At 43.8% G+C, this 13,410-nt stretch overlaps 1 protein-coding gene across 1 annotated transcript; it reads left to right on the top strand.

Moving 5' to 3' along the window:
* The first annotated feature begins 7,237 nt into the window (after nt 1–7,237).
* LOC146975411 (protein NLRC3-like) lies at nt 7,238–13,057 on the top strand. The gene is made up of 8 exons (XM_085796631.1): nt 7,238–7,281; nt 7,372–7,450; nt 7,611–7,839; nt 7,987–9,784; nt 9,909–10,082; nt 10,174–10,347; nt 10,911–10,957; nt 11,110–13,057. Exons 1-8 carry the CDS (start codon nt 7,238–7,240, stop codon nt 11,628–11,630), a joined length of 3,066 nt encoding a protein of 1,021 aa, XP_085652757.1. The 3' UTR covers nt 11,631–13,057.
* The last annotated feature ends 353 nt before the right edge of the window (nt 13,058–13,410 follow it).

The raw sequence follows: 13,410 nt of genomic DNA, 5'->3' as shown, positions 1-13,410 counted from the left end.
AAGGGAAAACTGCTATCTTGTGCCAGCATATCAATAGTGCAAAAATGTTTTTTGGGAAAAAATAGGCTTTTAAAGGAATTGTCGGAATGGCAGGATGTTACATTTTTTAAAAGAAATACTGTCATTCCGACCATATGAGGCAAGAATTGTCGCCACCAAGTCCTGTACCTGCGACCAGATGGCAGCAGTGTGAAGTGTGGGTGGAGAAGATGAGTGGGGTCGTTTGGTATTGTCTGTCCCAGGCGTGTGAATGCTCTGAGGTTGAGTTTGGTGAGGTTGGGTGTGCGATGATCAGCGGTTTTAGATGCAGTGTATGTGATTTTTGTCAGTTTGTTCTTGTTGGTGATGGACAGTGAGTTGTAAAAACAAGATGAACAGTACAGTAGGATGGATTAAATGATGCTGGTGTATAGTAGTGACAGGGATAACAGAGAGGGCAAAGAGAGGTAAACCACCCTCCCCCGTTTCCTGTTTGTAGTTTCACTTTGAACCAACAGTTGTTGTGGCGCAGTTTATTTTCTACTGGGAAGGTAAGGTGAACAGTCTGAATGTTTTCCTCGTTAACACCTGTCATTACCTGAGTTCTCTGCCCTTCAACTTGTCGTTGTGTTGTTGTTGTGTTATTATAATGTTACTGTAGCTGAGTCAGAGCTGTAATTGTAAAGTCTGGACTGACAGAACTGTGTCCATCATGTTGTCGGTGGAAGCGCTGGAAGAAGAGCAGAAGCTGTTACTGCCTATCACTGATCAATACTGACTGTTACTGCCCATGTGATCATTACTGATTGTTACTGATTGTTATTGATTGTTACTGATTGATATTGACTGTTATTGTCTAGAATTTCCCCATGGGACATTTTTTCATGTTTTAAGACATGTGTACAGATGTGATGCAGTCAGTGAAAGCTTAATTAATAAACACAAAGTCTCTGCATCCGAAGGAGGAGATGCCTTGAACAGGAAGCAGACCATGTTGGTTTTCATCACACACTCCGATGCCACTTGTTGCAGCTTTAGAAATTTTAATCCAGGAAAAAAAAGGCTGCAAACATGGACCAAAACGGCTCCAGCCCGTGACAGGTCACTGACACTGAGTTTCTGTTTACAGTGTTCAGTGTTCCTTGAGATTCAGACATGAATCTAACATGTTTCAGACTCGCCCGAGTTACATTACTACTTGTATTTTGATATTTGACATTTCAGGAGATTTTGATAATAGATTATTAGAGTTGGGTTGCATGGTTGTGGAGTTCCTCTGCTTTAAAATCACGTAAAATCTGAGGCTTTAATAACGTCTGATTAACCCTTTTCATGACCAATTTGTGTGTTTTAATGTGAAGATGCACTGGCCAAGGGCAAACTGCTATCTTGTGCCAGCATATCAATAGTGCAAAATGTTTTTTGGGAAAAAATAGGCTTTTAAAGGAATTGTCGGAATGGCAGGATGTTCCTTTTTTTTTTTTTTAAATACTGTCATTCCGACCATATGAGGCAAGAATTGTCGCCACCAAGTCCTGTACCTGCGACCAGACGGCAGCAGTGTGAAGTGTGGGTGGAGAGGATGAGTGGGGTCGTTTGGTATTGTCTGTCCCAGGCGTGTGAATGCTCTGAGGTTGAGTTTGGTGAGGTTGGGTGTGCGATGATCAGCGGTTTTAGATGCGGTGTATGTGATTTTTGTCAGTTTGTTCCTGTTGGTGATGGACAGTGAGTTGTAAAAACAAGATGAACAGTACAGTAGGATGGATTAAATGATGCTGGTGTATAGTAGTGACAGGGATAACAGAGAGGGCAAAGAGAGGTAAACCACCCTCCCCCGTTTCCTGTTTGTAGTTTCACTTTGAACCAACAGTTGTTGTTGCGCAGTTTATTTTCTACTGGGAAGGTAAGGTGAACAGTCTGAATGTTTTGCTCGTTAACACCTGTCCTTACCTGAGTTCTCTGCCCTTCAACTTGTCGTTGTGTTGTTGTTGTGTTATTATAATGTTACTGTAGCTGAGTCAGAGCTGTAATTGTAAAGTCTGGACTGACAGATCTGTGTCCATCATGTTGTCGGTGGAAGTGCTGGAAGAAGAGCAGAAGCTGTTACTGCCTATCACTGATCAATACTGACTGTTACTGCCCATGTGATCATTACTGATTGTTACTGATTGTTATTGATTGTTACTGATTGATATTGACTGTTATTGTCTAGAATTTCCCCATGGGACATTTTTTCATGTTTTAAGACATGTGTACAGATGTGATGCAGTCAGTGAAAGCTTAATTAATAAACACAAAGTCTCTGCATCCGAAGGACGAGATGCCTTGAACAGGAAGCAGACCGCATTGGTTTTCAATCACACACTCCGATGCCACTTGTTGCAGCTTTAGAAATTTTAATCCAGGAAAAAAAAGGCTGCAAACATGGACCAAAATGGCTCCATCCCGTGACAGGTCACTGACACTGAGTTTCTGTTTACAGTGTTCAGTGTTCCTTGAGATTCAGACATGAATCTAACATGTTTCAGACTCGCCCGAGTTACATTACTACTTGTATTTTGATATTTGACATTTCAGGAGATTTTGATAATAGATTATTAGAGTTGGTTTGCGTGGTTGTGGAGTTCCTCTGCTTTAAAATCACGTAAAATCTGAGGCTTTAATAACGTCTGCTTAAAGGACAATTCCAGGCGAATTCAACTCAGGGCTGTATTTTCATATCATTTTAGGTCTAAAAGAATGAATCTGAAGATTTTCAGTTTAATTGCTCCTGTTTTGCGGTAGTTGCGTCTGTCCGTGCATCGCTACGGCAGCAATGAATGGGAGTGGATGTAAGTTCCGCTGCTTAGGCTGTTTACAGCCCTCAAAGCCGCAATTTTTTTCCACAGACAGCATCAGATGGCTACTCAAACATGCACCGAGAAGTTTATTTACTTCAAGCAAGCCGACATGTTTGTAAAACTAGATCTAATTCAAAGTCTCCCGGAGTCTCGCGCGAGCCCGAAGTTGCAGTGCTGGTGTATTCAGGCGCAGTAGGAGCTACCGCTTGTGTCATAAACACAGGAATATCAACTCTTTACTTGCTTGAAGTGTACATTTTTTTCCACAGACAGCGTCAGATGGCTACTCAAACATGCGCCGAGAAGTTTTTTTTCCTTGAACCAAGTAAAGAGTTGATATTCCTGTGTTTATGACACAAACGGTAGCTTTTCCCACTGCTCCTGAACACACCGAGCACGGCAACTGGGTCTCGCGCGAGACTCCGGGAGACTTTGAATTAGATCGAGTTTTACAAACATGTCGGCTTGCTTGAAGTAAATAAACTTCTCGGTGCATGTTTGAGTAGCCATCTGATGCTGTCTGTGGAAAAAAATTGCGGCTTTGAGGGCTGTAAACAGCCTAAACAGCGGAACTTACATCCACTCCCATTCATTGCTGCCGTAGCAACGCGGGGACAGACGCAACTACCGCAAAACAGGAGCGATTAAACTGAAAATCTTCAGATTCATTCTTTTAGACCTAAAATGATATGAAAATACACCCCCGAGTTGAATTCGCCTGGAATTGTCCTTTAACCCTTTTCATGACCAATTTGTGTGTTTTAATGTGAAGATGCACTGGCCAAGGGCAAACTGCTATCTTGTGCCAGCATATCAATAGTGCAAAATGTTTTTTGGGAAAAAATAGGCTTTTAAAGGAATTGTCGGAATGGCAGGATGTTACTTTTTTTTTTTAAAATACTGTCATTCCGACCATATGAGGCAAGAATTGTCGCCATCAAGTCCTGTACCTGCGACCAGATGGCAGCAGTGTGAAGTGTGGGTGGAGAGGATGAGTGGGGTCGTTTGGTATTGTCTGTCCCAGGCGTGTGACTGCTCTGAGGTTGAGTTTGGTGAGGTTGGGTGTGCGATGATCAGCGGTTTTAGATGCGGTGTGTGTGATTTTTGTCAGTTTGTTCCTGTTGGTGATGGACAACATGTTGTAAAAACAGGATGAACAGTACAGTAGGATGGATTAAATGATGCTGGTGTATAGTAGTGACAGAAGGTGGAAGGTAACAGAGAGGGCACAGAGTTTGAACAGAGGTAAACCACCCTCCCCCGTTTCCTGTTTGTAGTTTCACTTTGAACCAACAGTTGTTGTGATGCAGTTTATTTTCTCCTGGGAAGGTAAGGTGAACAGTTTGAATGTTTTCCTCGTTAACACCTGTCATTACCTGAGTTCTCTGCCCTTCAACTTGTCGTTGTGTTGTTGTTGTTGTGTTATTATAATGTTACTGTAGTTGAGTCAGAGCTGTAACTGTAAAGTCTGGACCGACAGAACCGTGTCTGCCATGTTGTGTGGATTTTGTAAGTAGAAGTGCTGGAATAAGAGCAGAAGCTGTTATTGCCTATCACTGATCAATACTGACTGTTACTGCCTATCGGTGATCATTACTGATTGTTACTGATTGATACTGACTGTTATTGTCTATCACTGATCAATATTGGAAGATCTTGTGTTGTTCTGAGGCTGAATCCTGACACTTTATTGATTACTTATTTGACAGTGTTCGATCAATGTTCAGAATGAGATTTCTCACAGTAACTGAGTACATTCAGTGCAGTGCAGTTCTGTGGTACTTGCAGCTACTTTCCTTGAGTATTTCCTGTTGTGCTACTTCCTTCTTGTACTGCAGCTCATGTTATTTATAGAGCACTTTGTAGATTAAAAACACCTGATGAGCTCATAAACACACTATTAAAGATTTTTTTTTGTCCTCAATCAACATTTTCCAAGCAGTAATTTTAGGTTTTCAGCCCCAAAAATGGAAGATTTCCTTGTAACTGAATATTTTTTGTCTCTTTGATTGTTGCTGTGACTAAACGAGACATTTGAAGACATGGCCTCAGACTGAGAGGACTTGAACTTGAACTCATCATGTCTGTATTTTCTGACATTTGATGGAGCAGACAATGAATGGATGGACAGAGACAATGGGCCCTAGTTTTGTAGACGAGGTGCAGTCTAGGCGCAGCGCAGGTGCATTTTGCAAGTTTGGTGCACGGCGCAGTCCGGTGCAGGCCGGCGCAGGCACGCCCCTCGTCCCTCCTACCGGTGCAAATGGCGAAGAGGGAGGAGAGAAGGCGGGAGTGAGAAAGAGGAGAGAAAGGCGTGAAGTGGGATTAACACAGCCGATTCTTCACCAATCAAATGAGCTCCTCTCCTCACCTTTAACTGCGCCGCGGGTGATGAGCATGTCATTTTATACTTCGACATGGACGGAGGAGACAGCGACGCCAGAGGCCGAACCTCTCCCAGGAGGAAATAGGTGTTTTGGTCCGGGAGGTCCGAGCTCAGAGTGACCGAATAATGAGTTTACTAATAGGCTACCGTTAATCAGGTTTGACCTGATACATTGAGAACTGTTGCCCAGTGTAAAAAAAACAACTAATAAAGAAACTCACATTTAGTATTTAAACCCTGTGTAAGAAAGATGAGATGTACACTAATCACAATATAAACAAACCATGCGGACAGGGATGAAATCAGGAGCATCTCAGCGTAAAGGATCTCTCTCTCTCTCTCTCTCTCTCTCATGGGACAATATAAATCCACGTGTTGATTCCATTAGTCACATTAAATAGTGTTTGTTGTAAATATGTATTGTATTTAAATTTGCCTGGAACTGTGGAAACCTGCCTGTGAGGTCTTGGTGACGTGTGCGCACAGAAACGTCAGTCAGCCAATCTACCACTGCGCCGGCTGCGCTTCGCCTTGCGCCGAGAGTAGACCAGGTTGGAGGTGGCGAGCTTTCGGCACACCCTCGGCGCTACTTTTTGGCACGAAACTTCCACTACACCAAGCTGAATCTGTGACACCTCCCCCTACTGCACCGCCACACCCATCTCGGTGCACCGCAGTCTACCAATCTGCCAAACCGACCGTGCGCCAGGCTGGTCGAAACTTGCACTGCGCTGGCTGCGCCACAGTGTCAGTGGCAGATGGAGAGTGTTTTTCTCTCTTTGAATTTCCAGTGTGAGTGAAATGACTGAATGTTGTGATAGTGGAGCTCTAAGGTGAAATAAGCTGAGACCCAGTTGTTGTGTGTGTAATAATCAGCTGTAGCTTTTTGATCCAGTGGCTGGGCTGCTCTTCACTTCACTGCAGCTTCATGACGCCATCTAGTGGACTGATAGTAGAAGTACAGCAGCTGATGGCAGCTTCCTCTTCCTCACTGCTGTGTGACTGCATTCAGCTGACACTCAGTACGTTTACATGCAGAGCTTAATCGAGCTATGCTCAAAATTCGATTTTGGCGTCAAGTCGGACTTCTGTCCTTGTCTCAATATACATGCAACTGAGAAAATCGAATAACTGACGGGGTCCGCCCCCTCATGCGGCGTCACCCGTTGCTTCAGTGGGTTAATACGCCTCCTGTCCTGTTGACTTTTCTGTCACCTCGTAAAAAACTGAATATAAACAACGTAGTAAACTTAATAATAAATTCTCAACTGCAGTTCCTGACCAGACGCGCCAGTCTGGGACGGATTCGCGCTGAGAATAGGATACGCGGGCTTCCTTTTTTCCTCTCTCTCTCTCTTTTTTTTTTTTAATAAAACACTCTTGCTGGTCGCGCTGTGTGAAATGCATTGAACTGGCGCTGACGGGCGGCTTCTCTGCTCCACTTGGTGCCGTCTCTGCGGTTGTGGAGCATGCGCACATGCATTGTCCAGTTATACTCCGACTAAGGTGTATACATGACGGAGAAAATCGAATTCCAATCGCATTATCTGGGTGTCTTAATCGGAGTTCTCAACTCCGATTTCAGTCGGACTAAGGTGTTTACATGCACTTCAGTTGTCCAGTTATAGTCGGATTAAGGCAATAATTCGGTTTTTTCAAGTGTCATGTAAACGTACTGATTGATATGAAGCAGAGAAGAGGAGCCAATCAGTGGAGGAGCAGCTGGAGACATGATGGGCATGTGAGCTGCTGTGCAGATGAATGATGTGTGTTTCCTCTGCAGGTGAAGCTACAAAGTGTGTGTGAGCTGATGTGGATGTGACCTCAGCAGCATGGATCAGTGTGAGGACAGAGAGGAGGGAGCCCGCCCCTCTAAGAAACTGTGTGGGGGACGTCAGAGCCAGACCACAGGTCAAAGGTCAGAATTTACAGTCAGAAAGACTTCTCCATAAAATCTGAGTCATAACTCAGACACACATTGTCCAGCTGCAGTAAAGAGTCCATGTCTGAACATCTGTGTTAATATTCAGTGATGGTCACAGTGCAGCCCAATAGCAACAGGAAATATGTCAGCACGTGCTTTGTGAACGTCCTCAGGAGACATATAAAGTCCATCTTGTATTATCTCTCTGTACTGATGTTCACTTGACACTGATTCCTCCACAGAGTGGACCAGGAGAGCTCAGAGGTTCCCAGTGGTCAGTCTGCCCAGCAGCATCAAACACACCTGGACTCCATATTTATGGTGAGTTCATGTCCAACAGCTGCTGTTACATCTGTTGTGTTCACCATCATCTCCATGCTGCACTTTGACACGAGTGGATTGTCAGTCTGTCCAACATGGATCTGATGTTTGGCTTCATGGTTTTAGTTTGATGCTGTCACTCATAGAGTTTCTGTTCCAGCTGCTGGAGGAGAACATGGTCACTTTTGTCAAGAACGAGCTGAAGAAGATCCACAAGGATCTGAGTCCAGATCACTCAGAATGCTCAGGGAGTCAGAGGGAGGATGTGGAAGTGTTGGACGGTGAGGATGAAGCGCAGAGGAGAAGCAGCAGAGAGGCATTAGTGAAGATCACAGTGAACTTCCTGAGGAGGATGAAGCAGGAGGAGCTGGCTGAGTGTCTGCAGAGCAGTAAGAGGATTTCTCTAAAGATTCAACATGACGGACAAATGAGATGTTTACTGACAACGACACATGGAGGGAAACATATAGTCGTTATTTAGAGGAATTACAATGCTATATTTTCTTATTGATCTTATATCTTGTGTTTTCATTCAGAATATGTTGCTCCAGTTTGTGGACTCAAATCTGCCCTGAAGAAGAAGTTCCAGTGTGTGTTTGAGGGGATCTCTAAAGCAGGAAACCCAACCCTTCTGAACCAGATCTACACAGAGCTCTACATCACAGAGGGAGGGACTGGAGAGGTCAATGATGAACATGAGGTCAGACAGATTGAAACAGCGTCCAGGAAACCAGACAGACCAGAAACAACCATCAGACAAGAAGACATCTTTAAAGCCCCACCTGGAAGAGACCGACCAATCAGAACAGTGATGACAAAGGGAGTGGCTGGCATTGGGAAAACAGTCTTAACACAGAAGTTCACTCTGGACTGGGCTGAAGACAAAGACAACCAGGACATACACTTCACATTTCCCTTCACCTTCAGAGAGCTGAATGTGCTCAAAGAGAAGAAGTTGAGCTTGGTGGAACTTGTTCATCACTTCTTCTCTGGAACCAAAGAAGCAGGAATCTGCAGGTTTGATCAGTTCCAGGTCGTCTTCATCTTTGACGGTCTGGACGAGTGTCGACTTCCTCTGGACTTCCACAACACTGAGATCCTGACTGATGTGACAGAGTCCACCTCAGTCAACGTGCTGCTGACCAACCTCATCAGGGGGAAACTGCTTCCCTCTGCTCGCCTCTGGATAACCACACGACCTGCAGCAGCCAATCAGATCCCTCCTCAGTGTGTTGACATGGTGACAGAGGTCAGAGGGTTCACTGACCCACAGAAGGAGGAGTACTTCAGGAAGAGGTTCAGAGATAAGCAGCAGGCCAGAAATATCATCTCCCACATCAAGAGATCACGAAGCCTCCACATCATGTGCCATATCCCAGTCTTCTGCTGGATCACTGCTACAGTTCTGGAGGAGCTGTTGACGACCAGAGAGGGAGGAGAGCTGCCCAAGACCCTGACTGAGATGTACATCCACTTCCTGGTGGTTCATCTAAAACTGAAGAAGGTCAAGTATGATGGAGGAGCTGAGACAGATCCACACTGGAGTCCAGAGAGCAGGGAGATGATTGAGTCTCTGGGAAAACTGGCTTTTGAGCAGCTGCAGAAAGGAAACCTGATCTTCTATGAATCAGACCTGACAGAGTGTGGCATCGATATCAGAGCAGCCTCAGTGTACTCAGGAGTGTTCACACAGATCTTTAAAGAGGAAAGAGGCCTGTACCAGGACAAGGTGTTCTGCTTCATCCATCTGAGTGTTCAGGAGTTTCTGGCTGCTCTTCATGTTCATGTGACCTTCATCAACTCTGGACTCAACCTGATGTCACAACAACAAACAACCTCCAAGAAGACTGAAACAACAGGAGTCAAATCTGCAGAGACAAACTTCTACCAGAGTGCTGTGGACAAGGCCTTACAGAGTCCAAATGGACACCTGGACTTGTTCCTCCGCTTCCTCCTGGGTCTTTCACTGGAGACCAATCAGAATCTCCTACGAGGTCTGATGACACAGACAGGGAGTGACTATTGGCCCAATCAGGAAACAGTCCAGTACATCAAGAAGAAGATTGAAGAGACTCTGTCTGCAGAGAGAAGCATCAACCTGTTCCACTGTCTGAATGAACTAAATGATCGTTCTCTAGTGGAGGAGATCCAACAGTCCCTGAGATCAGGACGTCTCTCCAAAGATAAATTGTCTCCTGCTCAATGGTCGGCTCTGGTCTTCATCTTACTGTCATCAGAAGAAGATCTGGACGAGTTTGATCTGAAGAAATACTCTGCTTCAGAGGAGGCTCTTCTGAGGCTGCTGCCAGTGGTCAAAGCCTCTAACAAAGCTCTGTAAGTGTAGAGATAGTTGGATTTATTATAATTCCATTATATAAAAACACTTCAGGACAGACAAAAACAACAGGACAGAAACTAAATTAATTTCTTCTTTATTTCCTCATGATCATCCCTTCAGACTGAGCGGCTGTAACCTCTCAGAGAGAAGCTGTGAAGCTCTGTCCTCAGTCCTCAGCTCCCAGTCCTCTAGTCTGAGGCACCTGGACCTGAGTAACAACAACCTGCAGGACTCAGGAGTGAAGCTGCTGTCTGGTGGACTGGAGAGTCCACACTGTAGGCTGGAGACTCTCAGGTGAGGATCCCTCCAGCTGTTTATCTGATGACTCTTGAAAACAGCAGCAGGTGTTGACAGAGGGTTCCTGTGTGTCGTTGTGTGTGTTCAGTCTGTCAGGATGTCTGATCACAGAGAAAGGCTGTGCTTCTCTGGCCTCAGCTCTGAGCTCCAACCCCTCCCATCTGAGAGAGCTGGACCTGAGCTACAATCATCCAGGAGCCTCAGGAGCGGAGCTGCTGTCTGCTGGACTGGAGGATCCAGACTGGAGACTGGACTCGCTCAGGTATGGAGAGGCTGCTGCAGTCACACACACTGTCTGATAGAGGAGGAGCTGGAATATCGCCACGGCAGCGATGAATGGGAGCGAGCGGATGCAAGTTCCGCTGCTTAGGCTGTTTACATCCCTCAAAGCCGCAATTTTTTTCCATAGACAGCGTCAGACGGCTACTCAAACATGCACCGAGAAGTTTATTTACTTCAAGCATGTATGAGTAGCCATCTGACACTGTCTGTGGAAAAAAATTGTTTACTTCGAGCAAGTCAAGAGTTGAAATTCCTGTGAATACGTGCAGCTTGAGAGCCAGAGAGTGAAAGAGTGTGTCTCACATTGAAGTGACATCACATGGAGAAAACACATGATGAAGTGCTTCCTCCTCGTCTCCTCCTGCTCTGTATCATCACAAGATAAAGACTCCAGCTCCTTCTTCTCTGTGCTCAATGTTCATCCATACATGCAAGCCTCCATGTGAACACAGTGATAAAACAGTGTGTGTGTCAGAGCCATGTAATGTCCATGTGTACATGCTGACAGAGAAGGTGCTGCTCTGACCCCCCTCCTCCTTTCAGGGTGGAGCCTGCTGGAGTCCCATGGTTGACACCAGGTCTGAAGAAGTGTAAGTGTGTTTTTACTTGGATTCATGGAAACAAAGCAGCACATTCAACCATCTTCACACTGTCACATCACTGAAGTCATGAGTCTTCATCAAACTGTCAATAACTGATCACATGATCAATAACTGCAGCTGTGTCTCGTTTTCTCCATCAGATTCGTGTCAACTCACAATCGACACAAACACAGTGAATACAAAGATCAAACTGTCTGACAACAATAGGAAGGCAACATATGTGGAGGAAGATCAGTCATATCCTGATCATCCAGACAGATTTGACTACTGGCGTCAGCTGCTGTGTTCAACTGGTCTGACTGGTCGCTGTTACTGGGAGGTCGAGTGGAAAGGAGGGATTGATATATCAGTGAGTTACAGAGGAATCAAAAGGAAAGGAAACAGAAGAAACCGTTTGTTTGGATGGAACGATCAGTCCTGGAGTCTGTATTGCTCTGATGCTGGTTACAGTGTCAGTCACAATAACAGCGGGAAAGACATCTCCTCCTCTATCTCTAACAGAGTAGCAGTGTATGTGGACTGTCCTGCTGGCTCTCTGTCCTTCTACAGAGTCTCCTCTGACTCACTGATCCACATCTACACCTTCAACACCACCTTCACTCAACCTCTGTATCCTGGGTTTAGACTCTGGCAGTCTGATTCTTCACTGTCTTTGTTTTAGTGAATCAGAGTCTCCTCCTGTCACAGAAACCTTCTCACTGTTCTTTTCAGTCTCTACATGTCTGTCACTGTCTCTCACTCACAAAATTCTTCCTCTTTCTTTAACAATGGTAGTATTCGTTTTTACATATTGATTTACTTTGGCATCAGTCTCTGGGCTGATTCAGTTTATAATTCCTTCCAGTTTGTTTTAAAGCTTTAAGAAAAGACAGAGACAGTGAAACTGGTCATGAGACTGTCAGTGATGAAGGCTGACGAGAGATTTAACTTAGAAAGTCCAAAGGAAAGACTGAAATTCTCCAGAAGAAAAACTGGTTCTTGTCTCTGTCCCAGTCTCTCCGGCTGATGAAAGACTGGTCCAAGACTACTTTTCTATTTGTATATGTATATTAATACGTCCTTCCATTAGAGTTCTTCTACACATGATATATTATAATCACTGCAGTTGTTTAATATGTTGAAGAACCTGATGACATGTTGTTGAACAGGGAAATGAGTGCAAAGTGAAGTTCTGTAGAAACAGATGAACCAAGTTTTAAACTGTGATGATGCGACTGTTGCCGTATTGTTTTATTGTTGTTGTTTCATTATTGTTTGCTTCATTGTTTTACTATTTGTACTTTTAATTGTTCTTATTTTAAGGTGACCTTGAGAGTCCTGAAAGGTGCCTATAAATAAAATGTACTATTATTATTATAATTATTATGATACTTAAACAAAACAAGGTCACTGGAGCTAGAAAGTTCCTGACTGAGTCTGAATCTGATCACATGTGAATTCCTGTGTTTGAGCCTCTGACTATTTACCACAGATATTGTCTGGAACATGAAAAAACAGTTTGAATGTGAAAATATCTTTGTGACTTCTTAATATGATTTATGTCTCTGTATTATTCTGAATTTCTTTCTTAATGTAATCTGATCTCTCAGGGTTTGAAGGGTAGTGGTGGGTCCATGTACTCTACATAGATATAGATACAGTGTGTATAGTTTTATTATGAATATTTGTATAATGTGTAACTGCTCATGGAATTTTAATATTAATGTAAACACAGCAAAAATGACAGCAAAAGCCATGTCTCACTGAGTTCATCTCTGTTTCATCCTTTGTCCAGAGGCAGAGCTTTGGCCAGTGGATCTTCAGTGTCACATACACACAAAGTGTTAAAGGTCCCATGAAATGAAACATTTATTTTTCCAGCTTTAACTGTTGTAAAAGTAATCTGTTCATATTTGCCAAAGTCATGTCCGAAAGTTATTATCTTCTTTCTCAATTTTTTCTTTTTACATAAAAATCGATGTATTTCTTCTGTAAAACTCTTTCAGATGTTTGATGACTCATCCTGCACTCGAGGGCGATCCTAATTTTGTGTCCAATTATTGAATTTATATGTCTCTCCCCTGAAATTTAAACCCTGTGCATCACCATAACAACCTCTGAGCTGTTAACGCTGTTGAACATCATGAACCTGCATCTCCCCTGATGTTCGTATGTACATTAATAACTGCCTTTGTACTGAAAATATAATTGTCAATAAAGATTTATTGAAAAAGAAAAAGGCATCTCTCCCCTTGCTGGCATAATTGTTACCTCCAGCTAGGTTTATCTCTGTTTCATCTCTGCCTGTCTCATCACTGTGGTCCACAGGTGTGTGTGACAGTGAGGGAGAGACAATCCTACAGGTGATGTTTAAGCAGCCTACTTTCAGTGTGATTGATTATCATAGACAGCAATCAATATCTGTGACATTTCCCCACTTTGTTTCCTGTGTTTATCAGAAA

This window comes from Trachurus japonicus, chromosome 13 (genome assembly GCF_045865225.1).
Source record: "Trachurus japonicus isolate A0001 chromosome 13, Traja_1.0".
Lineage (NCBI taxonomy): Eukaryota > Metazoa > Chordata > Actinopteri > Carangiformes > Carangidae > Trachurus > Trachurus japonicus.
Note: the sequence above shows the minus strand (reverse complement) of the source record. Positions and strands in the feature narration are given on the sequence as shown.